The 27,763-nt window shown below is 51.3% G+C and overlaps 1 protein-coding gene and 1 non-coding gene across 2 annotated transcripts in view; one reads left to right on the top strand and one right to left on the bottom strand.

Moving 5' to 3' along the window:
• Window positions 1–11,742: 11,742 nt before the first annotated feature.
• TRNAV-AAC (transfer RNA valine (anticodon AAC)) lies at window positions 11,743–11,815 on the top strand. The gene has a single exon. It is a non-coding gene; the product is annotated as a tRNA-Val (tRNA).
• Window positions 11,816–14,644: 2,829 nt separating this feature from the next.
• Window positions 14,645–27,763, bottom strand: part of LOC127042430 (zinc finger protein 707-like) — an 85,853-nt gene continuing 72,734 nt past the window's right edge. Inside the window, exon 3 of the mRNA XM_050935885.1 lies at window positions 14,645–15,047. Within this exon, the coding sequence (XP_050791842.1) occupies window positions 14,880–15,047 (168 nt within the window). The 3' untranslated portion in view covers window positions 14,645–14,879. The remainder of the gene's footprint in view (window positions 15,048–27,763) is intronic.

Genomic DNA, 27,763 nt, shown 5'->3' with positions numbered 1-27,763 from the left:
GATGTGGGGGCAAGAAGTGAGATCATCCGAGCTCCCTGCATCCAGGTCACTTTCCTCAGCCGGGCTGCATAGCGGGAGGGCAGAGAGCAGCAGCTTCTGATGCTCCCCTCACAGCACAGCCCAAGTGGGAAAAGTGACCAGGACGCATGGAGCACATAGGGTTGCTCCTTACTCCCCTCAAACCTCTATGGACCCATGGAGGAGCATTGGGGCAGGGGAGAGCAGTGAGCACCTTTGCACTGCCACACGGTGCCATTTGACCCCTGGAGCCCTGGGCGGCTATCGGGGGGCACCACCCCTAAGGCCGGCCAGGCTCCCCAGAACGAGCAGCAGAAAACACAGAGACTGGCCACACACTGAGCAGTGGTAGCCTGGGCGGCTCGTAATGGAGGCTCAGGGGGGAGGGGCGTCATAACATTTTTTCCCAGATTTGGACCTTAGCGTCCAAAATATGGGTGTTAGCATGAAAACCTCCAAGCTTAGTTACCAGCTTGGACCTGGTAAAGCTGCCACCAGCCAGGGATTTATACAGTGCCTGGCTCGCTGTGGTCTCCCCAAAACCTTCCCTGGGGGACCCCCAGACTCAGATGCCTTGAGTCTCACAACAAAGGGGAATAAACCATTTCCCTTCCCCCTCCTCCCCTCCAGGTGTTCCCTCCCTGGGTTCCTGGAGAGATATACAGAAGCAAGCTCCGTGAATCTAAACAGAGGGACTCCCCCCTCCCTGTTTCCAGTCCTGGAAATAGAAGTACCAAGATAGCTAATCTCTCTTCCCCCTTACCCAGAGGGTATGCAAAGTCAGGCTAGTAAATCTAACACAACGAGATTTTCCCCCTGACTTCTTCCTCCCACCAATTCCCTGGTGAGCTGCAGACTCAATTCCCTGGAGTCCCCACTAAAGAAAAAATCCAACAGGTCTTAAAAAGAAAGCTTTATATAAAAAGAAAGAAAAGGACATAAAAATGGTCTCTCTGTATTAAGGTGACAAATACAGGGTTATTTGCTTAAAAGAAAAAAATGAATAAACAGCATTATACAAAAAGAATACAATTTAAACATTCCAGCAACTACACACATGTAAATACAAAAAAAACCAATATAAACTTATTGTCTTATTATCTTTGTACTTACAACTTGGAAACAGAAGATTAGAAAGGCAGGAGATAGAAAAATCACTCTCATAGCCGAGACGCCACAGACACAAGACAAAGAACAAAGAACTCACACACAAACTTCCCTCCACCCAGATTTGAAAAAGTCTTGTTTCCTGATTGGTCCTCTGGTCAGGTGTTTTAGGTTACTGGTGTTACCCCTTTATAGGTAAAAGAACATTAACCCTTAGCTATCTGTTTATGACAAGGGGGCTCAGCCTCCCCAAACCTTGCACTGCCAAGGGGACAGTGGGGCCCATGATCAGGGGCCCTGGCCAAGTTAGGTCCCCCTGGAAAAGTCTCCCCTATGTCAGCCCCAGGGCTGGAGGAGCTCCCACTCCCTGCTACAGCCCGGGGGCTGCAGCAGGGGCACAGAGCTTCTCTGGTCTCAGGGCCACAGCGAGGCAGGGGTAAAGGAGTGATAGGGTGGGGCTGGTGGGGGAAGGGGTGGAACAGAAGTGACAGTGGATGGGGCCATGGGTGGAAGGGGGTAGAGCCACAGACAGAAGGTAGGGGCATGGTTCTGGTGCTGGGGCCCCCACACTTGTTCTCCCTTTCCCGGGGGTTTGGCATCACTAGCCCCGGCTTAGCGAGTAGGGTTCAGTGGTCCCCATAATGTGGGGTGCGACTCCTAGGGGGACACAGAGGAACATTCATGGGGGCACCTCAGGACCTGAGCCAGCCCACATAGAGGGCAGGAAGGGAGCACCACTCTGCCACAGCTCTTCCCCAACCCCACTCTCAGCCTGAGACTCTGGCTCCCAGCCCGGCGTCGACCCCTTTACCCCTGTCCGCACCCCTCACCCCAGCAAGCAACAGCCCCACTCCTCCCAGCCCCGGTTCTTGACCGTGGCTTCCGAGGGGCCACAGCCATGGCTAAGAGGCCACAATGTGAAATGTTTGGGGACCACTGGTTTAGGGTGACGTCCTCAATCACTTCTCTGCAGTCCAATAAAAGCTATTCCTCACTCACCTACCCCTCCATCAGGACGGACTAGGTATGTTCTGCTGCCCTTCACTCATACAGGAAGGAGAATAACATTTCATTCCACTCAATCCTAAAGTCATTTGAAACCCAAGACCATCCCAAACTGGTCATTTTGGGGAAGCGGCCCCATCATGCTGCATAGCTAGGCAGAGTAGGTGTGTCTATGCAAACACGGTCTGTTCCGGAAGTCTTTCCCCAGCTCCTCACTAGGTGAGAGAGGGGAGCTCATTCAGACCCTGCTTTCGCTTAGTATTTAAAAACTCCTTAGTGTCCCTATCTCTGCCGGCCTTAGATTTCTCCTCCTGTCCGTTTTTTGACAGCTCAGATGAGGTGACCGAGTGGTTAAGGTGATGGACTGCTACCCCATTATGCTCTGCCTGCAGGGGTTCAAATCCCATTCTCATCAGAGGCATTTAGTCTTCACCCTCCTTTATAGACAACCACCTCCCCCTTTGGTACAATAACAGATCAAACAATGTTGCTTGTGTTACCCAAAATTGGGTCAGTTAGTAAGCTTAGAGAGGACTAATAATGCCCCTCCCCCCCAGAGTTTGGCAGAAAGCAGCACATTTATTAGCTTGATAGCTAAGCTCAAAAGAAGGGATGGGAGAGGGTGTCACACTCATACTCACGCTCCCAGGACAGGCCTGGCAGTGGAGATGTCAGGATCCTTTAAGGTAAGTGTCCCACAGCGCAGCGATGGACGGTGCGATGAAGATCAGTCTCCCTGAGGTGCAATAGAATGTAACACAGCGAACCACTGGCCAGATGGGCCGGGTGAAGGGCATTCACTGGAGGTACAAAGGAGAGTGGGAAAGCCACTTCACAGGCATTCAAAGCGGGAAAGGACACAAGCTGGGGGAGTTTAACAGACCTTTTGAGCATACAGGTTATACAGAGCATACAGATCACTGCTGCTCCTACAACGTGATAAGTTCTCAAGCAGCATGTTTCTTACTTTGCCCATCTGTCAATTTTGATGATTATTGATGGAAATATTTTGCCATTGGGTTGTGTGTTTACACAGAAATTGACATTTACCAACAAATACACAATCCTTCCAAGCCTGCCTAGTCTGCAGTTGATGGGTTTAGAGGGACACATTCACTCTTCCAGGTCCCCATTCCAGGCCTGTGCTCTCCAGGTTGTCAACTTCCCGCACTGCTGGGATCCTTCCCTCATCTCCCCCCAAACCACTGCCCCACTCCCACTTCTGGGGTCCCCTCCCTACACTGTCTAACTCCACTGCTGGCAGGATCCCTTCCTGTTCCTTTCATTTCCTGCCTCCACTCTGGGCAAAAGCTCTGCACTCTTCCCACACCAGAAGTTGAACCCAGGCCACCTGGGTGAAAACCAGGAATCCTGACCACTAGCCCATATGGGACTATTGTTGCATCTGACGAAGTGGGTATTCACCCACGACAGCTCATGCTCCAATACGTCTGTTAGTCTATAAGGTGCCACCGGATTCTTGGCTGCTATTATTACTACAACTCAGGCCTTGGCTACACTGGAGAGTTACAGTGCAGGTGGTGGCTTTACAGCGCTGTAACTTACTCCCCGTCCACACTGGCAAGCCACATACAGCGCTGTATCTCCCTGGCTACAGTGCTGCATGTGCTCCACCTCGACGAGAGGAATAAAGAGAACAGAGCTGGTGATGCAGCGCTGGGGTGCCAGTGTAAACAGTGATTAATCTTACTACGCTGTCACTGACCTCCGGAACCTTCCCATAATGCTTTTAAGTAGAGATAACGCTCTTTGTTTTGGTGTGATGCCTCTATTTGCTTTGTTGTGAGCTGAAGGCTCCCGGAGCTGCTTATCTAAAAACCAAACACAGTTACTGTTTGCAGTGAATGAGCAGAGGCAGGGGGATCCCTTTGGAACACCCACAGCTGGTGTTTGCTTGAGGAGAGAAGCAGCCGGGTGGGCACGGGGGGGGGTCTGTTTTGGATCAGCGGTTTATCTGGGGGGTGCAGGGTGTGCAGCAGGGGAAGGCTGGGGATGGGCTGGCTGCAGGCAGGGCAGGGGGTGCAGGTACAGGGGGTACAGCCCATCCTCTATGGTGAGTGCCTCCTTCTCCTCCTCCTCCTCCCCCCTCTCCCTCTAGGGTAGCAGCAGCAGCCTGGGGCTTGGGGGCTATTTCAAGGGCCCGGGGCGCCCCTGCTTCCACTGCCCCAGCTCTGTAAATAGCCGCGGGAACCCTGGGGAAGCGGCGGGGCTCCAGTGGCTATTTAAAGGGCCAGGGAGGTAGAAGCAATGGGAGTCCTGGACTTTTTAAATAGCCCCCAGAGCCCCGCAGCCATACCCCAGGGCTCCAGCAGCAGGGCTCTAGTGGCAATTTAAAGGGCCTGGGCTTCCAGCCCCTGCTGGGAGCCCCAGGCCTTTTAAATTGCCCCCTGGGGAAACTGGGCCACCCTGGTACAGCGCACTGGCTTTTGCTGGTACTGGGGCTTGGGTGCGGGGTCCTCTTAGGAGCGAGGCCGATTCAAGGGAATTGGTTAAATTGGCCTAAAGCCGGCCCTGGTGGCTGGGATTTAAAGAGCTCTGAGCTCCCCGCCCGCCTGCCCAGAGCCCTATAAATCCTGGCCGCGGCTGAGATTTAAAGAGCTCTGGGCTCCCTGCGGCTGCCGGCAGCTCAGAACCTTTTGAATCCCGGCCGCGGCTGAACTTTAAAGGGGTTTGGATTCCCCGCGGCTACGGGCAGCCCAGAGCCCTTTGATTCCCGGCTGCGGGACGCACAGTGAGACTTCACGGGCCGCACGTTGCCCGTGGGCCGTATGTTGTGCAGGCCTGGCATGGAGGGGCAAAATAGGTAAGAAATTTCCGTGGCCTGTCACTAGCAAATAGTAGCCACCATGGATCCTGCCAGAGGTGGCTACATCTTAGCACTGTGGGAAGCAACCCTTCACAGAGACCATTTGTCTTGTGGTTTGGGATACTTCTCAAGACATGCTGCACTCAGAGTGAGCCCCTCATCCTGTGCCAGCTGGAGAAAAGAAAAGGGGCCAGCCAACTCTCCCACTACCAGCTGCGAACCACTGATCCCCAAACAGGGGGAGGCCTCTGACTTTGATGTGTATTAAATATCAGGCTGTTCTCTTTCTTTGGCAAATATCTAACAGAGCTAAAAGAGGAAACAAATGATCCTCAAAGGAGAGGGGAAAGACAATCACTGGGAAATATAATCCCCTGCAACATCCAGAATGGAGAGCGACTCAGGGCAACAGGTTCCCCCGAAGGAAGAAGTTTTTGGGATTTAGAAACATAAGGAACAGCACAAAACTTGAGAGGATTGTTAATTGACATTTGATAATGACACAGAGGGAAAACCTGAGCTTTCAGATCAGTGTTCAGAAATGAAAGACAAAGGGTGGAAATCAGAGATTTTGGATCCATTTTGCAAATTATAGAGAGGAAAGTGGAAAATCAGAGGGATTTTATATCAGTTGTTGATAGGAGGTAAAATCTGAGTGTTTCACATGAATACTTGATAAATGAATAAAGAGGAAATGGGCAACATTTGCAAACATTTTGTGTTCAATAATCTGAGAAAAGGTGTAAATCTGAGATTTTCTTATTATTTTATAATTAGAGACAGGAAAATCTCAGGGCATATTCAATTAGAAATAGACAACTAGAGAGAAGTGGGGCAAATGTTTAGGTTATTTTATTTGAATCTTTGAGATTTGCAAAGAAATTGTGTCACAAACTGCATATTTGATAACATGAGAGGAAAACACCAAGATCTGAGGGGAGAGAGTCACTTTCCTGTCAGGGCCCAGTGCTCCCTCCTCCTCCCCCTCCGGGGTCTCTCACTCACTGGGGGCTCCAGGCGGGGCTGGTGCGGTCAGAGCCTGGGGCTGCCTAGGGGGCAGGTCCCAGCTGGAGAAAGCCCCTCCCCCCCGGCCAGGATAGGAATGTGCTACTGGTAGCAGCCTGGGGCTGGACCCTCTCTATGGGGGACACTTGCTCCCCCCTCCCCTTCCTGGCCCTTCCCACGCCCTGTTGCCAGCAGAGAGTGGCCCCCCCAGCCCAGCCCAGAGGTGTCCCTGTCTCAGGCCCCCCCCAGCCTCTGCCCAGTTCAGAAATCACTCGGGGTACCATTTCCCACCTACACAAGGACAAATCACTGCAGGTGAAAATGGGGGGAAACACCCCAAACCTGAGATCTGAACTGGCCATTGGCAAAGGGGAGAGAAAATGGGGCACAATGGGGGGAGGGGAACAGGGAACTTCTCAGGGGTTTGAGGGAAGGGGGTGTCAGCCTGAATGTTGCTTGTTGCTCTCTAGGGAGAAAGGGGGGAGGACAGGAGAGGAGGGGGGTCTCCACGGAGGGGGCAGTGGTAATTCCGAGGGGATCTCAGCCCTCCCTTTTTCTCCCCGCTCCTCAGGGGTCACCTGCTCTTCTCCCCTCGCCCCCCGGCCATGTCCCGGCTGCACAGACATTTTCCATCCATCCCTTTCCCAGGTCTCCCCCCTCCGCAGCCCCCACCCGACCCCACGCAGGGGCTGCTAGGTGTAATGCATGTTCAGTAGGGATTTCTCCCCTACTAATGCTGGGGTGTCCTTCTCCTATAGGTTAGTCTACTAATGATCTCATCTTGGTGCCATGTGTGTCAGTTCATTGCCATGGCACTCGTGTGCTTAGACATCTGAGGATGCTCTATAGAAAAGCTCCTTGAGTGAGGTGATCCACAGGGAGTAGCTCAAAGCTCCAAAGTGCCTGGCCGGGGCAGGACATTGGCACAGCAAGGGCGGGGTGTGGCAGTGACATCACAAAGGCCTTTTGCAGGACCTCACACTATTGGTCAAAGACTATTGGTGAGCAGGTGGTGACCTCACAGAGAGATCCTGACATCAGTCAGGGGCCAGGGGCTAGGGAAACCTCAGAGACCCCTGTGGCTTTGCTTCAGCAAGTCTCCTTCTCCAGGTCTCTGTCTGAGGACTGAGAGAGTATTCGGGTTCACGGACGTGAGCGCCAGGAGAAACCTCTTTCCAGTTTTCTCCTTCCCTTGTAGTGATTTTACTAGAAAACAGCCGTCCCTCTTTAGAAGGTAAGAGCCTCCTGGAGGTGTGAAACCTGTTCAGTCTGATCCATCTGGTGAGAGTTGAATTCTAGGCATGGAAAACATGAGTTTAAGGAGGCAGAATTTTATTCCGCACCTGGGATTTTGTCCCTTAGAATCATGGGGACATTAGGGTTTGTCCTTTGTGTTTCACCTTTTCCTCCATCCACCTGTCCCTCCCTCCTTTCTCTTCATCTCTTCTTTTGTCCTTTCTCCTGTTCCCCTCCCAACACCAGGACGAGTGTGTGCGTGTGTGTTGCGGGGGAGTGCTCTGCAGCTCTCACTGTGGGAGTTCCACCCAAAAATGTGAGGCTGAAATAGTGCTCAGGCAGTCAGGGCTGGATTAACCTTTTGTTGGCCCTGGCACCAAACATATTTGTGGGCCCCAGTATAGTCACTGTGGGCTCCGAGTGTGGGCCTGGTGGGGCAGTGCCATTGGTGCCTTCGTATACCCGGTACTGAACCTCAGAGACATTTTTCATTTTGATCACACACCTCTCCATGACTATATGCATTGCCATACACAGCTCCCTCAGCCCGCGGGTTTTCTTATTGAGCTGTACACCCATGTGGGTTTACCAGTGTCCACAGTGAGCAGAACTTTCATAGTGACCAAGGAAACTCCCCACAGATTTATATCTTTCCTCATTCAGACCTTCTCTAGCCATGTCTCCAGTACCCCCCCATGTCACCAGTCACTGCATGTGGTCCTAGTCTCAGCTCAAAGTCCTAAAGCCAGCAGACACCTGATCAGTTCTGACAGATCCCTCCCTCAGCCCCCATCCTGCCATGTGAGCAAGCCACCGGCAAACACCATTTCCCCAAAGTGAGGACTTAGCCCTTGGGAATCTGAAGACACCGGCGTCTCTCCCTCTGCTCCCATCTACGTGCTAGTCTGCTACCTGGTCACCACCACCTCTCCCCATACTTGTTTCCTTTCTACTTTGGACATGCTCCCAACCAGCTGGAAGCTCCCTCTGCAAGCCTGACCTGCTCCCGCCTTCCCTGCTCCCCCGACATTCCTTTCCTACTGGTGACCTCTGTTCCTTGAGGTTAACTCCAGTGTCTTTAGGTGCTCTAGCTTTATGGCCCCAGGAGTCATAGAGCCACTTGTAGTTTCTCTAGCTACAGCCATGGGGCAACTGCCAGAGGCCAGACTTAGACAGCTGCAGCTACTAGCCGCAGGAGCGGAGGCAATGCCAAGGCTGAGCATGCTTGAACCTTGCAAGGGCAGCACTAGGGACTCTAAATCCTCAGCACTGGCCCTAGGCAGCTGCAGGCTCTGGAGTTAGGCACTTTCCTCCTTTAGGTTCCTGCATGGTTACAGAACTGCAGTAAAGTGGAACAATTATCAGCTTCTGTGATTGGAAGATGTCTGGATCCATCTAATAAGACCGTCCTACATAAATGAGGAAAGTTGAGGTGCCTTTATTATTCTTTTGTTCCATTCTTTGTTTCTATGGGGAATTTGCCAGTGCAATATCACTGTCTTCCTTTTAAACAAACAAAACTAAAAAAAAAGTGTAATGGCTGTTGAAAATAGCAATTCCAGCCCTCGTTAGCACTGTGAAGACCCCAACGTTTGTTGCTCAATTTTCTCCTACTTTTTCTACAGTAAATGACAGTGGATCAGCATATTTGATTTGGGAGAAATGAAGTAACAGCTGCCCAAATTGAGCTTGAGCACTCCTGATTTTGAGGTGTTCAGATCTGGAAGGCAGGGGCTAGATTCCCTTTATGAATATTAGATACATCTGGAAAGGAAAAGTCAATTTCTATTTTCATGGCTCAGAAGTGGAAATCCTCCTGTCCTGTATCTGAAGCTGTCCAGGTCCAGTAGAGCCTCCCCTTCCTTACTTACCATTTTACCTTCTGGCGGGATCCACCTACCTCCCTTGCCCAGCTTCAGATAGAGAGGGGCCCTGTCCAGTTAGTCCACCCAGTTCCATCTTTGGGGGCTGCCAGGCGAGGTCACACCAGCATCCCTAAGCCTGTCTGGGGAAGTCTTCTGAGGGTGCTACCTGGGCCAAAGCCTTCTACTCCTTGGTCACACCTCTTCCCTATTCACAGGTGGCACCCCCTTCTAGCAGCCAGCCAGCCCCCCAGCCACAGCAAGCTGCAGCACATGGAGTCTCACAGCTTCCCCCCTCCCTTTCCTGTTGATAGCAGCCAAGGGAATGCTGGGAAATGTTCCTTCTCTGCTCTAAGGAAGGGAGCTGGTCAAGGAACTACAGCTCCCAGGGCCCTATGGGGTCTCAGCTCCCCTACTGAATCCAGGCTGCTCTGAGGCTCCTTTTCTGCAGAGGGGAGGAAGTTACTGTTACAGGTCCCTTCAGAGCTTGGGCCTAGCACTATGGCACCATGTCAAATCCAGTACTGCTCCCAACTCTATCCAGCTCTGCTGCTGGCAGGATCCCTTCCTATTCTTTTTGTTTTTTGCCTCCCCTCCAAGGAGAAGCTCTGCATTGTTCCTGTGTAGGGAATTGAACCCAGGCTGTCTGGGTGAAAGCCAAGAATCCTAACCACTAGACCACATGGGACTTCCATAACACGTTTACATGTTCATATTCAATAACACAATTAAACGTAGCCATTCAAAGTAGCCATTTAAAAGAAGCCATTCAAAAAACTTCAAAAACAGACTTCAAAGAGAAATTGCAGAGTTACAACTGATCTGCAAACTTAACACCATTAATTTGAGCTTGAAGAGGGACTGGGGGTGACTGGCTCACTACAAAAGCAATTTTCCCTCTCTTGGTATTGACACCTCCCTGTCAATTACTTGGAGAGAGCCACATCCACCCTGACTGAATTAGCCTTCAACACTGGTTCTCCCCTTGTATGGTAACTCCCTTTACATCATGTTCCAATATATATTTATGCCTCTATCTGCAATTTTCACTCCATGCATCTGAAGAAGAGGGCTTTTTACCCACGAATGCTTGTGTCCAAATAAATCTGTTAGTTCTTAAGGTGTCACCGGACTCCTCGTTGTTTTTGTGAAATAAAAGCAAAATGCACTCTAAGCTGATCTTAACCCTTTCAATGCCCTTACAAACTTAGATGCTTCTCACCACAGGCCGGCTGGTGGCTTTTCAGCCAGGCTCTCCCCTTTCGTCAGCGCTTCAGTTGCTTGGTGTGGGGGTGTCTGTAGATGTAGGTGGACGAGAGAGACAAAGCATGGCAAATGTCTCTGCTTTTATCATGTCCTTTCTTCCCTCTTGGCTTTGCTCCCCCTTCAGAGTCAGGTGAGCATCACTGCGTCTCTCCAAGCAAGTCTGAGCAATTCCCCTGGGGTGTCCTCTTGCAGGTAAGTGATTGCACTGTAGCTCCCTTGCTGAACAATGGCTGTTGATGGGTTGTTTGACACCCTGTCCGGGTGTTGGCTACTTTCCTTGCTGTTGTCACTGGGGAGCTAATATTTGGCTGACTCCCCCACCTTACAGCATAGTGATAACCACACTGCACAATTCTCATAACTTCATATGCATGAATGGTAAACATCTATGGGTAGAGAAATGACTTTCAGCAGATCATATCCTTTCCCCTGATACCTTACAAGGCATGCTCTGTATATAAGATCACGATTATATGAAAATGAGGAATATGGGGGTTACAGCACACTCCCCCAAAGGTACAGAATGTCACACTGAGATTCTATTTTCATTTGTTATGTAACAGCATTAAAGAGATCCAGTGACTGACCAATGGCATTTTCAAGTGCTAAAATGGCAAGCGCTGTTGGTCTCTCATTGGCCATCAGCGACTGAAGATACGGTTTAATGAGCCAGAGCTTCAAGGCGAGGGTGGCTCTGTCCACTGCCTTCCGTTGCGCTGCTGGGCACCAAGTCCCTGGCGGTCAATATGTGAAGCTGGGAGAAGAGAGTGGGGTGGCAAGCGGTGGTAGAACTTTTGCCACCAGGGTCTAGCTGTCTAACTTCCTCTTCGTATTGCTGGGCCCCCGTTGCCTTCAGGTAACACAGGAACTAAGGCAGGAATAGGGTGAGGAAGCAAGTAAAGCCGAGCAAGGAAGGCAAAAGTTAATCTTATCTTCATGGGCAGCTCGCAATGACGTCCTTCTTCTGTGCCACAGCTGACAACAACATCCCAGACAGAAAAGTAACAGGCCAAAAAGAAACCTAGCAGCTGCTGAAACAGTTCAGCTGGGAGCGTGCTAGACTAACAGGCTCTTCTATCCTCCTTTATGCACGGGCGGGATGTTTTCTGAGAGTGCAGCAGTTCCTTTAACTGCCACGAGTCCCTCATTTCAGGCTATGCAGCAGGAAAAGACAGCATGGGCTTCTGCACCGAGTTGGCCCACCTGACCTTTCATTCTTCTCTTGCTCTTTGTCAGCAAGGAGAAGAAAAAGAAGCTCTCCCTCAAGCTGGAGTCACATGGGCGAGGTAAGGACGACTTCCTGAGTGCTGGCTCCAGTCCTCTGCCCTGCCAGCTGACCTATCGAGGGGCTACCACCACATTCTCTAGATTTGTCCATCAGTCTGTGCCAGAGTGAGCAACAACCCAGTAGGTGGAGTTTCTGTAGTGTAGTGGTTATCACATTTGCCTAACACGCAAAAGGTCCTTGGTTCAAAACCAGGCAGAAACAGGCTGGCTTCCTTTTCCCAGATCCCCTTGTTATTCAGAAAGGGCACTCCTCCTATTGGCCTGTCCCTGGGATAACTCCAACCCCTGCATGACAGAGGATGCTGACAGCAGTGGAGAAAGCACCTTGGTGTCAGGCTGGAGAACCTAGAGTAGTTAGGCCAGTCACCATTTGGAGGCTTGTGGCTTGGCCACCTCTGCTGTTGGAGGTTGGCCTATAGAGGCTCTCACTTCCTGCTGGGCTCCTTTGCGTGACTGGCCAAAGGAGGAAGTGAGGCAGGAATGGGGCAATAGAGGAAAGTTGAGCTGAGGAAGGCAGGGAAGAAGCTGTGGGGTTAGTAGAGCACCACCCTTCATTCTGCAAAGCCTGGGGAGGTGTGGTTGGCTGCTGGGAGGTAGAATCCTGTGCCTGCCTCTTGGCTTCCCAGGAGTGGCTACTTGCAGCCCAGAAGAAGAAGGGAGGTTCTGGGTGAAAGGAAAACAAGCAAAGCTGAGTCCAAGTGGAGAATGGCGGCTCCTTTATGGCCAACCTGGGGGCATGACTGATGGTTTTAGAGGTGGAGGCTGGGCTGGCTGTGAGCAACTGGGATCCAGGAAACCCCCACCTGCCCTTCTGAGGGCTGAACCCATGGAGGTGCGGTTGGCTGCTGAGAGACAGACCCCTGTGGCTGCCTGTTGGCATCCCAGGGATGGCTACTTGCAGCCCAGGAGAAGCGGGGTTCTGGGGGGAAGGAAAAGCAGCAATGGTGAGGCTGAGTGGGCTCCTTTCTGGCCGAGATGGTGGACTGTGGTGAGTCTGGGAGTTGCCTGTAAGCCATAAGTGGACGTAGTGCAGTGAAAACTGCTGCTCCATTCTGGCCGACCTGGGGGCGCCACGGATGACTTGGGAGTGGGGGCAGGGCGCTGGCTGTGAGCAAATGGGATCCAGGAAGCCCCAGCCTGCCCCTCCAGGGGCCGAGTCTTCTTCTCTCCTGCCATGGGGAGCCCGACCTTAAGCCTGCCCAGCATGTGCAGCAGCTCGAGCATTAAGCCTTCCTGTGTGCATAACTGAACTATGCCCTAGTGTAATAAGGTGTAAAGTTTAGATTGTGAATTTATCTTTAATTTCCATGGTAATTTACTTTGATCTTTTATTCCTACCACTTATAATCCTTAAAACTCCATCTTTCTGTAGTTAATAAATCTGTTTTATGCTCTACTTAAACTGGTGTATTTTGCTTGAAGTTCTTGGGAAATCTCAGCTCCATTACAAGGCTGGTTCATGTACTATTCACAGTGAGGGAGGGGTGGACCCTGTGTAATAAACTCACACTGATCAGGCTTCTGATTAAGGCAAGATGGTATGATCCAGGGGTGCAAGGCTGCAGAGCTGTAGGGGGGGCGACTTTCTATCATTAGTGTTATGAGTGGCTGCAGAAGCATTCATGTAATTCAGTTGGCTGTGTCCCTACCTACGGATGTCTGTGTAAGTGCAATATCTGCCAGAGATTCACAGCTTGTCTCAGCATCACATGTGTGAGAGGGAGCCCAGGTGGTGGGACAAAGGGCTCAGGGGTCCCACTGTTCAGTTGCATCCCAAAGATCCCATCACAGACTTTCAACAACCACAGCGGGTGCTCACTGAGACAGAGAGAGAGATGCCAAAATAGTGATATCCATTGCCAGCAGACATCAAACTATCAGAAATTCTGTGAACAGAGAAGACCCTGCTAGTGGAAAATGGCTTGTGAGGTATCATTAGAAAACGCATAACCTACTGAATATTATCCTCCTGTTAAAATGTGTAGTAACACTGTATGTAAAATTGTGAGATTTTACAGTATGATATTACTGAAAAAGTTACAGTTCTGGGGAACACCCACAGACCAGTTCCTCAGAGACAGCAAGGCAAACAGCTGGTCAAACAGTCATTCTCCTGCAGGGGGAAGGTGTGAAGACATTAAGGGCTGGTCTACACTACGGGGGGAAATCGATCTTAGATACGCAAATTCAGCTACGTGAATAACGTAACTGAAGTCGAATATCTAAGATCGGATTACTCACCCATCCTCACCGCGCGGGATCGATGTCCGCGGCTCCCCCTGTCAAATCAGCAACTCTGTTGGGGTTGGTGTTGTTCCGGAATTGATATAAGCGCGTTCGGGGATCGATATATGGTGTCTAGATGAGACGCCATATATAGATCCCCGAGCAATCGATTTTAACCCGCCGATACAGTGGGTAGTCTAGATGTAGCCTTACATTCCATCACAGGGACCTATTGAGGCTGTTGTGGAAAACGACCACAGGATTAATATTTGAATCAGCTCAGCCTGAGGCTCTTTTCTTGGTTACAAGCACGCAGGGGGCGACAGCTATTGGAATACTGTTCCTGAGCTAAAAATCACACAAGCCTTTTACAGCTTAAAACCACAAACAATGACACATACGTTGCACGTTAATTTTCTTATTGGAATATACTGCAAAATATGATGCAGGTCAAAAGCAAGCTGAACAATCAGTTTTCCATATTTGGCCTTTCCTGTTATTTTTATTACACCTGGTGATATGGGAGCAAGACTCTCCATGTCTCAAGAAATGTCACTACCAACCTAGGCCATTTTCACATGCTGGGGTGCAATCCAGATCGGCGAGGAGTTGTGTCATCTGTAATCCTGGGTGAGATTCAGTGTTCTGCTGCTGGAGCTCCCCTGTCTGGATACTCCCAGCCAGCGTTCAAGGACGCACTGAGTGTCTGTATGATAAGTAACCCTGGACTGGCAGCTCTGACTCCAGCCGCCTGCTTGTTACACCCCAAGCACATTCTGGTTTGGGTAGAGAAGGCTCAGGGTTTGAGAGAAGGCTGGGGGTAGGAAGCTTCTGTTCATTATGCTGGACCTAACCCCAGTTTTACTTGAGTAAAGAGGAGATATTTGACATTGTGTGATGCTGCTCCTGTGCTCTGTTCCCAAAGTGTTCTGCAGCAGAGGAGGGTCTCTGGTAGTATGTATGTTACTGGCCTATTGGGGTGATGCTGAAACAGGACAGGGTACAGATGGCATTGTGGGGGTGGCATGAACCTTCACTCTTCATTTCCCCTTCCAAGAACAGAAGGGACAGGAATCCTTACCCAGCAAGACCATCGTCTCATAGTTCCCCTGCATGACATCTCTGTAGAGGGCTCTCTGAGTGGGGTCCAGCAGAGTCCCCTCTTCCCTGGAGAAATACACAGCCACCTCCTCGAAGGTCACCGGCCCCTGAAAGAGCAGGAGTCCAATACTCAGTACCTGCTGACCCACTCACAACCCCACTATTCACGGAACAGCAGCACCAGGGAAATGGAAGCTCCGGGAGGCACATGCTAACAGAGTCCCACCCCACCTTGCTTACAGCAGCCAGGAGGCATCAGAGGGTAGAAAGAGAGAACCTTTGTGTCTCCCATCTGACAGACAGAAGCAGGGTCTTCACATTTATCACATAGCTACTAGCCAGAGCTTAATATAGGAGATGGGGCTGTCTCTGGACCCTGATAGTGGCTCCCTGGTAGGAATCCAGGCACTCTCCAAATAAAATATATGGAAGAAAGGGGAAGTCAATCATAAAGAATAGAAGTTAGAAGGTCAGAATTGTAGTGCCCATTAACAAAGGTTTAGAGAAAATAGAGCCTATCAAACTAACGGGATATCCTTATTGGATGAGATCAAAAGTTTGGTTGCAGCTAATAGTATTGATGTAATATACCTAAACTTCCGTAAGGGACATGACTTGATTAGCACAATATTTTTACTAAAAAAAACTAGAATGATACAAAATAAACACGGCATACATTAAATAGATTAAAAACTCTGATAGTAAATGGGGAACCATGATCGAGTGGATTTCTTTCTAGCAGGTTCCTGCAGGGATTGGTTCTTGGCCCTGTGCTATTTAACATTCTTATCCATGACTTAGAAGAGAGTACAAAATCATCACTGATAAAGTTTACAGTTGCCACAAAGATTGGGGTTGGTGGTAATTAATGAAATGTCAGTAGATTCAGGCTCCATCGCTGAGAGTCTGGGAAGTTGTCCCAGCCCTGGCTGGAGGGTTATTTCCTGTTCCACAAAGAGGGGAAGTTCCATTCCCAACTCCTGTGCCTTGAAATTAGGACCTATCTGACACTACACCCCCATATTCATCATAGTGGTATGATTATAATATGGTTAGGACATAATTATGATCTATTTTGTAGAAGATGCATCATGTGTGGTGTCACTGGAAAAGTTCTGATTTGCTGAATATGATTATCCTATTTGTGTGCACATATCATGTTCGTATCTGAAGTTATGGATATTGACTCTGTATCTGTATTTCAAATGTGCTTACTCTGGGTAACACCCACAATGAGCCTTTCAGGTACAACAATGAAGAAGCCAGACAGTGCTGATGGCTCAACAAAGACAATGGACTGTGGAAGAGCTTAGCCTTCCTGTGAATGTTTCAGCCAGCCTATGAGTCATGGCTACTATGACTCAGCAGGGCCTGTGACCAGACCACATGACACTAAACTCCATTTTAGTAGCTGTATTTTTCCACAAACTGGACTAGGAACTGAGTTTGGAACAAAAGGTTCCCACCATATGGAAAAGCTACATAAGGTGGGGTGTGACATCATCTCTTGGCCTCATTCTCCACACAAGAGAACTTCTGGAAACACCTGAGAAACAAAAACGGATGTGGGGGAAGTGCTGCTCCCAGGATCAAGAGATTTCTAGCTTGTGTATGGAAACTTGGGGGACTGCTTGTACCATCAGTCAGGGTGAGAAATTGCTAATTCAAATTCTATCCATCTAGTATGTTAGGCTTAGTCTGAGTTTTGGTTATTTGCTAAATAATCTGCTTTGATCTGTTTGTTATCACTTATAATCACTTAATCTATCTTTCTGCAGTTAATAAACTTGTTTGATGCTTTATCTTAACCAGCGTATTTTGAGTGACGTGTCTGGGGAAAATCTCAGCTTGTTGTGCACATCTGTCCCATATCGAGGGGAAGGGGAACTACATTAATGAGCTTGTATTATAGAGATCCCTGTGCACTATAAGATGGTATCATTCTGGATTTATACTACAGCAAGTGTGCAAGGTTAGGGAGTGGGAAATTGGCTCTTGTCTTCAATCTGTCCTTGAGTGGCTTAGGTAACGCACTCAGGTAGCTTAGTTGGCTGCATGGCGCCACCTGCTGTTGTGTTGGGTGATAACAGGCCCTGGAGAGGCTGGCGAAATCTCCAGCAAAGCAGTGTGAGAAGGGCCAGCCCAGCGTGAGGGTTAGAGGACACAGCAGTTCCCAGAAGCTCCACAAACTGCCTCCTGGGGGTGACAACCCATCACGCCCTACACTACACAAGTCTCAGCAGGTTTGTCACATGCTGTCCCCTCCCTTTCTCCACCCGAGATATTTCCTGCTTCCCACCACTTCTAGCAATTCCCACCCTCTTATGCATTTACTGCTCCTCAACCTCCAAGCAGAGCCCGCCACCCTGATAATCTCTTACCTGAGCCAGCTCCATTGCAGCCATTTCCTTGCCCCTGGGAGGACGAGATGATCTGCAGCGAAACATGGATGTTATTCTCTGGCCTGCCGGGGTGAAAAGGGCAAGGTGTGAGAATTCAGACTAGGCTTTTGTCCATTCCACAAGCCGATTCCCCCCAGCTTTTCCCCTGCTAATGCACATTCTAGGTTCTAGCACACTGTGAAGCACAGAGTGACCTTATTCCAGTACAGGCCTAGCCCCCTCCCACCAGGGTGTAACCCTCTGACACATGGGGATACCCTCCCAGTAACAGTCTCTCTCTTACATGTATCAAGTTTGCGGACAACACCAAGCTGGGAGGGGTTGTAAGTGCTTTGGAGGATTGGATTAAAATTCAAAATGATCTGGACAAACGGGAGAAATGATCTGAAGTAAATAGGATCAAATTCAGTAGAGACAAGTGCAAAGTACTCCACGTTGGAAGGAACAATTGGAGGCCAGAGAAGAGCAGAAACAAAGGAGTCACTTTGGGGGATTCTCCCTGTCATTGTCCCCAAGGCAGCTGTCTCAGGTTTACAAAGGTGTTTCATGTTCCAGCCTTTATACAGTCTCTCCTGGGAGTGCCCCTTTCATGGACTGGGCCTAGTTTTAGTTTTTGGTAGTTAACAAGCTTGGTTTATTGTTCATCTAACCAGTATGTGTGGATTGAAGTGTGTTGGAAACTCTGTTTGGGATAACAAGCTGGTGCATGTCATTTTCCGCTGATGAAATGACAGACTTCATATGAGCTTGGGTCGTTCAGTAGCGTGCTGGACAGTGCAAGATGCACATTTCTGGGGGAAAGTTGGGCACTTGAGAATTTGCTGGTTTTCTCCTGAGGTGTAATTCATGAGTGGCTGTCTAGCAGCACTCAATACTGTGTAGCTGGGAGTGAGTTACATGCTGGAGACTGTGTGTTAATTGGCCAAGAGGGGCTGTTCTCACGGGAAAACAGTGGAAAAGGCACCCCATGCTGGAGGACTGAGGTACAGCTATTTAACAGTCCAGATTGTACTCTGGGTAACATCACAGACACTCATTATGACAGAGCCTCTTACAACACAGAGAAAGTAAATCCATGTCCCAGAAATCGAAGACTCCAGACAGAGGGCAAGTGTCCCTGGCACTGCTTCTTGCTGACAGAGATGTTCAGAGACAGTGCGAGAATCCTGGGGAAGCTGGGAACAGGAAGCATGGGCTGGCGGGGTTCGGTGGAGAAAAGGAACAGGAAGGGCAGGGATATTACTGAATCCAGGATCTCAGCAGTACTAGATGACAGGATAGCACATAGTGCAGCCCATTGGAAAACACAATCCCAACTATACATACAAAATGATGGGGTCTAAATTAGTTGTTTCCACTCAAGAGAGTGATCTTGGAGTCACTGTGGATAGTTCTCTGAAAACATCCACTCAATGTGCAGCAGCAGTGAAAAAAAGTGAACAATGTAGGAAATAATTAAGAAAGTGATAGATATGACAGAATATCTCATAGATCATATTTGTAAAAACAGCAAATAAATCCATGATACACCCACATCTTGAATACTGCATGCACATGTCACCCCATCTCAAAAATAGAAATATTGGAATTGGAAAAGGTTCAGAAAAGGGCAAGAAAAATGATTAGGGGTATGGGACAGTTATGCCAGACCTAACCCCCAGTTTCACTTGAGCAAACAGGAGATATTTGACACTGTGCAATACGGCTCCTGTGCTCTGTTCCCAAAGTGTTCTGCAGCAGAGGAGGGTCTCTGGTATTATGTGTGTCACTGGCCTATTGGGGTGATGCTGAAACAGGACAGGGTACAGATGGCATTGTGGGGGTGGCGTGAACCTTCACTCTTCATTTCCCCTTCCAAGAACAGAAGGGACAGGAACCCTTACCCAGCGAGGTCACAGTCTCATAGTTCTCCTGCATGACATCCCAGTAGAGGGCTCTCTGAGTGGGGTCCAGCAGAGCCCACTCTTCCCTGGTGAAATACATAGCCATCTCCTTGAAGGTCACCAGCCCCTGAAAGAGTAAGAGTCCAACACTAAGGACTTGCTGCCCCACTCAGAGCCCCACTATTTGTGGCAGAGAAGAGTGAATCAAATGGAAGCTCTGGGTGGATCATAGTCAGGAGAGTCCCACCTCGACCTGGCTCAGAGTATCCAGCAAATGCCAGGGTGAGGGGATGAAGAGAGAGCCCCTTATCTCTCCCAGCATATCCATCACCCCCCTACTAGCCACTGACTGATACAGGAGATGGAGCCCCTAGCAGGGTCCAGGGAGAGCTCGCTGGTAGGATGCCCAACACCCTCCTCATTGTGAGGAGTGGGATATGAAGGGAGAGGCAGCTCCAATAAGCCTGACTCATGGGTATGCCCTTTATATCTCACAGCAGCTGATGGTTAATGAGGTCAGGCTCCAGCACTAGGAGTCTGGTCAGTTTGACTAGCTCCATGTAGGTGGGTTATTTTCTCTCTTCACAAATTAGGGCATTTCCACCTCCAAACCTCCTGGGTCTGTTCCTAGAATCTAGGCCACTTAGTAAATAACTCCCAGCAGGTCTGCCACACCCTGGTCTCCTCTTTTCCCCACGCTGTGAATTTCCTGCCCCGCTCCAACCTCCAAACCAGACTCTGCAAACCTTCCCACCTTTGGTGTATTTGCTCTCCCTTTCCTCCAGCAGGAACCCACCAGCAACCCCCCGATAATCTCTACCTGGACTGACTCCACTGCAGCCATTTCTCTTCCCTGTCCCACGCCAGGCTGGGATGAGCTGGAGCAAAACATTCTGCAGCCTGTCTGGGGGAGAAGGGCAGTTGTGGGCATTTCAGAACCGGTTTTAGTTAATTTCACATCACAATTCCCCCAGGCCCTTTCCCTGCAGACAGACACCCTAGATTCTGTCATGCTGGGAAATGCTCAATCTGTTTATTACAATTTAGACCTGGCCCCTCCTGCCAGGCTAAGTCCACAGACACATTTTTAACCTCCCTTCTCTCTCCCCTCACCCCTTCTCTGAACACAAGGCTAGAAAAGAGCAGAACCAAAGGAGTCACTGTGGGGGATTCCCTCAGACACTGACCCCACGGCAGCCACACCCCAGCAGGGGGAATATGGAGTCAGGAACTGGCTTTTGCTCTGTCTGATCCTTGTTTTGTTCACTGGAAAGTGGTTCTGCCCCAGGATGCAGCAATACATGTGTCTGGGTGGACTAGAGAGCTGGAAATCTCTCCCCCACATTCATTTCTCCCACTGCCCCTTTCAGTCTCTCCTTCCCCTGTCCTCTCTCCCTGCCCTTGTGGCTGGGACAGTCCCATTCCTGGGGGCTTTGCTCTCCCATGGCTGGATTTCCTCCTGGCAACCACTAATGGGAGGAGAAATGAGGTGGTGTTGTTTGTGCAGAGTCACTTTCTTGCCAGACCCTAGGACATTCCCTGAGGTCTTTCAGTTACCTGGAGACTCTGGCTCAGAATTTGGTAGTAACAGGGCCCAGGACTGCCCTAGGGGGCTAGGACCAGCTGCAGAAAGTCATCCCCTGGGCCGGGCAGAGAAGAAGCTTTAATTAAGGTCACTTCCCAGCACAGAGCCCCACTGGGGGAGCAGCAGCTGCCAAGCCTGGTCTCCCAGATCACAATGGAGGCTGCAGCATCTGACCCAGGAAGCTGAACCCCAATATCCTGAGCAGAGAGGGACGGAGTGTATGAGCAGCTTCCCTCCTTTAGCTCTCTGGGGAGAGCAGCTAATGGGACCCCTCCTCACAGGGCGAATGGCTGATCTCATTTGACCCACTGTCCATCTGGAATCACTCCTTGTCTTTCCATACAGTGACTCTGGATTAACAACGGTCTCAATGACACCGGATTTCAGAAAGAATGAGTTCAGAACGCTGTGGAAAAGACCATCGTGTGGCAGTGCTGACTCCCTTCCCACCTCCCTCACCCCCGCAGATCTAGGACAAGGACTGGGGGCAAAAATTTTCCAAACGGAACCAAAAGTTCCTGCAGTTTTCAAAAGAGGAGAAAAGTAAATTCTGTGATTTCACACTAACAGTATTTGCTAAGTGGACAGAAAGTTATCACAGTGACAGGGCACATGACTGGGGAATGGACTTAGTGACCTGGTGACTAGGAGCCAGGACTCTGGTACAAGTTGACCAGAGAGAAGGATCATGGTTAGCAGCAGCCCCCAGACACCCCCTAGTACCCAGAGCCCAGACCCCCCAGCCAGGGGCCCCAGACACCCCCCAGCCAGGATCCCATCAGATATTCCCTGGGACGCAGCCCCCAGAGTCCCTGGCCAGGGACCCCAGATACCCCTCAAAGCCCCACCGGCCAGAGAACCCCCACCACACCATGATTGCCAGGTTGGGAATCCCAAAGGGTTCCCCCCACCAAGAGCCCCCAGCAGCCAGGGACCCCCTCAAGGGACCCACCCCCACACTGGGAACTCAGTCCCTCACTGCCTGCCTAGGAACTTCCCCACCCTCCAGAACGATCTACCCTGACATTTGCCTGGGACCCCCTCCTCTGCCCAGTGTGACCCCCTGATGCTTTACAGTGCGACCCATCACTCTGCTTCCCTGGCATGCCCTCACCTAGTGCCAGGGATCCCCTCCCCCAGCTCTGTGCACTGGGCATGGCAACAAAACCAGGAACCAGCGGGGGAAGCACAGACAGAGCCCCTGGCACAGAACCAGGCTCCCTCTAACCCTCTGTCCCGCCTCCCCAAGAGACACCCACCCCAATGTTCTGCAGCCACCAGGCCCCCAGCGATACCCACCTCCAGGACCCATAGCCTCAGGGATGGGCACATCAGAACCACCACCCCCGAAAACCCCAAACCTCCACAACCCACCAACCTGACTAGGGTACGCCCTGCCCAGCCACCCAGAGGCCTCCCCCTACCACAATGCCCCTTCAGCTGCAATCTCCCCACACAGACACCTTCCCTGCCCCTGCAAGTGTTACCTCACAGAGTGTGAGAAGTGCCTAGAAAGTTAACACCACCTCCTGCTGGCCAGTCACACAGGCAGAGGGAGCCTGGGGAGTGCTTCTTTAACAGGAGAATGGAAGGCCTGGAGGGCAAGAAAGATCCACGGGCTGTCACTAGCAAATAATGGCCACCATGGATCCACCCCAGAGGCGGCTGCATCTTAGCACATTGGGAAACAACCCATCATATTCAATTAGAAATAAAACAACTAGAGAGAAGTGGGGCAAATGTTTGGGTTATTTTATATCAATCTTTGAGACACGCAGATAGAACCCTGTCACAAACGACATTTGATAACATGAGAGAAAACCACCAAGATCGGAGGGGATTTGATGTTGCTATTAAATAACTAGTGGAAAAGGGGGACTGTTGGACTGGATTTTATATAACTGTCCAATACATAAACAGAATGTGATGGTCCCCCCCGGCCACGGGGCAACCATTCACGTGAGCAGCTCAGAGCCCTTTGAGGAGCTGATTTAAGGGCGGGGGGGAGCTGGAAGGCTCCCTGGACAATGGAAGGGGGCCGCAGGGGAATTGGGAAGTGGGGTCTGGGCAGTCTCCATGGGGGATGTGCTCCTCCCTTCCCTTCCCTGCCCGGGCAGAGAACGGGAACCTCATCCCATCCCACTCCAGTGGGAGCCGTGTTCTGGGGAATGACCCAGGGCAACAATTTCCCACCCAAACAAGGACAAATCGCTGCAGATAAAATGGGTGGGAAAATCCACCCCCATCGGAGAGATTTTAAATTGACATTTGAGAAGTATGGAGAGAAAAGGGAAAATCAGAGGCAATTAGAGAGCTGATCATTGGCGGGGGGGAAAGGAGAATCTCCCTGGATTTTATAGCCACGTGTGATAATGAGAGAGAAAAGGGGAAATCTTGAGAGAATGTGTGTGTGGGAGGAAGTGGCAAAAACAGGGACAGGATCCAGTTAACTCACCTCCCTCCCACCCCGGGAATGTCCTGGCTGCACAGAGACAGATCTACACCCCCACCCCAGTGACCTCCCCCCCTGCAACTCCGGCTTCTCCTCCCCCCTCGACACCTCCGCCCTCACACCAAAGGGGGGGGCTCTGCCAGCGCCTCCCCCTGAGCTCAACTCCTGCTCCTCCCCCCAGCCCGGATTGTGCCCTTTAGCCCCCCACGAACCCTGCCTCCAGCTGCCTGACCCCCCCGCCCATCAATTTCCTGCTCTGCGCCCGCGCCTCCCACGCTCCCTGTTACTCCCCCGCCCCGCTCCAGCCCCGCCCCCAGCGCCCGGCGGAACGTTACGGCTGGTCCGGGCAGGGGGAAGGGCAGCGGCTTCAGCGGCTGTTACTGGGCATGCGCAGTGCCCGGGAATAGCACATAGCTATGGGAAGGGATTTAATACACCGCCCCACCCCCGCCTGGCCCGGGGTCCGCCCCTCCCCCCCACACGACGGCCGTGCCCCGGCCCCCCCATCCCAGCGGGGCGGGCGGGCGGATCCTCCTGCAGCTCCACTGGGGCCGAGGCGCCTTCAAGTCTTCTCCCAGGCTCCCTGGGGCAGAGTCACTTTCCTGCCCCCCAGCGCCTCTCATTCCCCGGGGGCTCCGGGTCACAATGTCCCACCGCCCTTCCCCCGCCTGCAGCTCCGGCTTCTCCCCTCCCGCCCCCGCCAGCCACACCAAGGGGAACCCCCGGGCCCCAGTCTCTGTCCCCACCTGGATCCCAGCGGGGCCGGGGGCAGATCCTGGCTGCAGCTAAGAACAGCGGTTCCGCTCCCGCTCGGGCAGCTCCAGCGCTGCTGGCAGCACGTGGAGAACCAGGAAGCAGCTGTTCAGCCCGGGCTCCGAGTCACAATGTGCCAGAGCCCCTCCCCCAGGAGCTGCCCCGCCCCCGGGCTGTGCCAGAGCCCCGCCCCCAGGAGCTGTCCCACCCCCGGGCTGTGCCAGAGCCCCACCCCCAGGAGCTGCCCTGCCCATGGGCTGTGCCAGAACCCCGCCCCCAGGAGCTGCTCCTCCCCTGCTCCGTGCTGGAGCCCCGCCCCCAGGAGCTGCCCCGCCACTGCTCTGTGCTGGAGCCCCGCCCGGAGGATATAGACTAACAGACGTATTGGAGCATGAGCTGTCGTGGGTGAATACCCACTTCGTCAGATGCAACAATAGTCCCATATGGGCTAGTGGTCAGGATTCCTGGTTTTCACCCAGGTGGCCTGGGTTCAGCTTCTGGTGTGGGAAGAGTGCAGAGCTTTTGCCCAGAGTGGAGGCAGGAAATGAAAGGAACAGGAAGGGATCCTGCCAGCAGTGGAGTTAGACAGTGTAGGGAGGGGACCCCAGAAGTGGGGGTGGGGCAGTGGTTTGGGGGGAGATGAGGGAAGGATCCCAGCAGTGCGGGAAGTTGACAACCTGGAGAGCACAGGCCTGGAATGGGGACCTGGAAGAGTGAATGTGTCCCTCTAAACCCATCAACTGCAGACTAGGCAGGCTTGGAAGAATTGTGTATTTGTTGGTAAATGTCAATTTCTGTGTAAACACACAACCCAATGGCAAAATATTTCCATCAATAATCATCAAAATTGACAGATGGGCAAAGTAAGAAACATGGTGCTTGAGAACTTATCACGTTGTAGGAGCAGCAGTGATCTGTATGCTCTGTATAACCTGTATGCTCAAAAGGTCTGTTAAACTCCCCCAGCTTGTGTCCTTTCCCGCTTTGAATGCCTGTGAAGTGGCTTTCCCACTCTCCTTTGTACCTCCAGTGAATGCCCTTCACCCGGCCCATCTGGCCAGTGGTTCGCTGTGTTACATTCTATTGCACCTCAGGGAGACTGATCTTCATCGCACCGTCCATCGCTGCGCTGTGGGACACTTACCTTAAAGGATCCTGACATCTCCACTGCCAGACCTGTCCTGGGAGCGTGAGTATGAGTGTGACACCCTCCCCCATCCCTTCTTTTGAGCTTAGCTATCAAGCTAATAAATGTGCTGCTTTCTGCCAAACTCTGGGGGGGAGGGGCATTATTAGTCCTCTCTAAGCTTACTAACTGACCCAATTTTGGGTAACACAAGCAACATTGTTTGATCTGTTATTGTACCAAAGGGGGAGATGGTTGTCTATAAAGGAGGGTGAAGACTAAATGCCTCTGATGAGAATGGGATTTGAACCCATGCAGGCAGAGCATAATGGGGTAGCAGTCCATCACCTTAACCACTCGGTCACCTCATCTGAGCTGTCAAAAAACAGACAGGAGGAGAAATCTAAGGCCGGCAGAGATAGGGACACTAAGGAGTTTTTAAATACTAAGCGAAAGCAGGGTCTGAATGAGCTCCCCTCTCTCACCTAGTGAGGAGCTGGGGAAAGACTTCCGGAACAGACCGTGTTTGCATAGACACACCTACTCTGCCTAGCTATGCAGCATGATGGGGCCGCTTCCCCAAAATGACCAGTTTGGGATGGTCTTGGGTTACAAATGACTTTAGGATTGAGTGGAATGAAATGTTATTCTCCTTCCTGTATGAGTGAAGGGCAGCAGAACATACCTAGTCCGTCCTGATGGAGGGGTAGGTGAGTGAGGAATAGCTTTTATTGGACTGCAGAGAAGTGATTGAGGACGTCACCCTAAACCAGTGGTCCCCAAACATTTCACATTGTGCCCTCTTAGCCATGGCTGTGGCCCCTCGGAAGCCACGGTCAAGAACCGGGGCTGGGAGGAGTGGGGCTGTTGCTTGCTGGGGTGAGGGGTGCGGACAGGGGTAAAGGGGTCGACGCCGGGCTGGGAGCCAGAGTCTCAGGCTGAGAGTGGGGTTGGGGAAGAGCTGTGGCAGAGTGGTGCTCCCTCCCTGCCCTCTATGTGGGCTGGCTCAGGTCCTGAGGTGCCCCCATGAATGTTCCTCTGTGTCCCCCTAGGAGTCGCACCCCACATTATGGGGACCACTGAACCCTACTCGCTAAGCCGGGGCTAGTGATGCCAAACCCCCGGGAAAGGGAGAACAAGTGTGGGGGCCCCAGCACCAGAACCATGCCCCTACCTTCTGTCTGTGGCTCTACCCCCTTCCACCCATGGCCCCATCCACTGTCACTTCTGTTCCACCCCTTCCCCCACCAGCCCCACCCTATCACTCCTTTACCCCTGCCTCGCTGTGGCCCTGAGACCAGAGAAGCTCTGTGCCCCTGCTGCAGCCCCCGGGCTGTAGCAGGGAGTGGGAGCTCCTCCAGCCCTGGGGCTGACATAGGGGAGACTTTTCCAGGGGGACCTAACTTGGCCAGGGCCCCTGATCATGGGCCCCACTGTCCCCTTGGCAGTGCAAGGTTTGGGGAGGCTGAGCCCCCTTGTCATAAACAGATAGCTAAGGGTTAATGTTCTTTTACCTATAAAGGGGTAACACCAGTAACCTAAAACACCTGACCAGAGGACCAATCAGGAAACAAGACTTTTTCAAATCTGGGTGGAGGGAAGTTTGTGTGTGAGTTCTTTGTTCTTTGTCTTGTGTCTGTGGCGTCTCGGCTATGAGAGTGATTTTTCTATCTCCTGCCTTTCTAATCTTCTGTTTCCAAGTTGTAAGTACAAAGATAATAAGACAATAAGTTTATATTGGGTTTTCTTTGTATTTACATGTGTGTAGTTGCTGGAATGTTTAAATTGTATTCTTTTTGGATAAGGCTGTTTATTCATTTTTTTCTTTTAAGCAAATAACCCTGTATTTGTCACCTTAATACAGAGAGACCATTTTTATGTCCTTTTCTTTCTTTTTATATAAAGCTTTCTTTTTAAGACCTGTTGGATTTTTTCTTTAGTGGGGACTCCAGGGAATTGAGTCTGCAGCTCACCAGGGAATTGGTGGGAGGAAGAAGTCAGGGGGAAAATCTCGTTGTGTTAGATTTACTAGCCTGACTTTGCATACCCTCTGGGTAAGGGGGAAGAGAGATTAGCTATCTTGGTACTTCTATTTCCAGGACTGGAAACAGGGAGGGGGGAGTCCCTCTGTTTAGATTCACGGAGCTTGCTTCTGTATATCTCTCCAGGAACCCAGGGAGGGAACACCTGGAGGGGAGGAGGGGGAAGGGAAATGGTTTATTCCCCTTTGTTGTGAGACTCAAGGCATCTGAGTCTGGGGGTCCCCCGGGGAAGGTTTTGGGGAGACCACAGCGAGCCCGGCACTGTATAAATCCCTGGCTGGTGGCAGCTTTACCAGGTCCAAGCTGGTAACTAAGCTTGGAGGTTTTCATGCTAACACCCATATTTTGGACGCTAAGGTCCAAATCTGGGAAAAAATGTTATGACGCCCCTCCCCCCTGAGCCTCCATTACGAGCCGCCCAGGCTACCACTGCTCAGTGTGTGGCCAGTCTCTGTGTTTTCTGCTGCTCGTTCTGGGGAGCCTGGCCGGCCTTAGGGGTGGTGCCCCCCGATAGCCGCCCAGGGCTCCAGGGGTCAAATGGCACCGTGTGGCAGTGCAAAGGTGCTCACTGCTCTCCCCT

The sequence above is a fragment of the Gopherus flavomarginatus genome, unplaced genomic scaffold (genome assembly GCF_025201925.1).
Source record: "Gopherus flavomarginatus isolate rGopFla2 unplaced genomic scaffold, rGopFla2.mat.asm mat_scaffold_43_arrow_ctg1, whole genome shotgun sequence".
In the NCBI taxonomy this organism is placed as follows: domain Eukaryota; kingdom Metazoa; phylum Chordata; order Testudines; family Testudinidae; genus Gopherus; species Gopherus flavomarginatus.
This window is presented reverse-complemented; position numbering and strand designations above follow the sequence as displayed.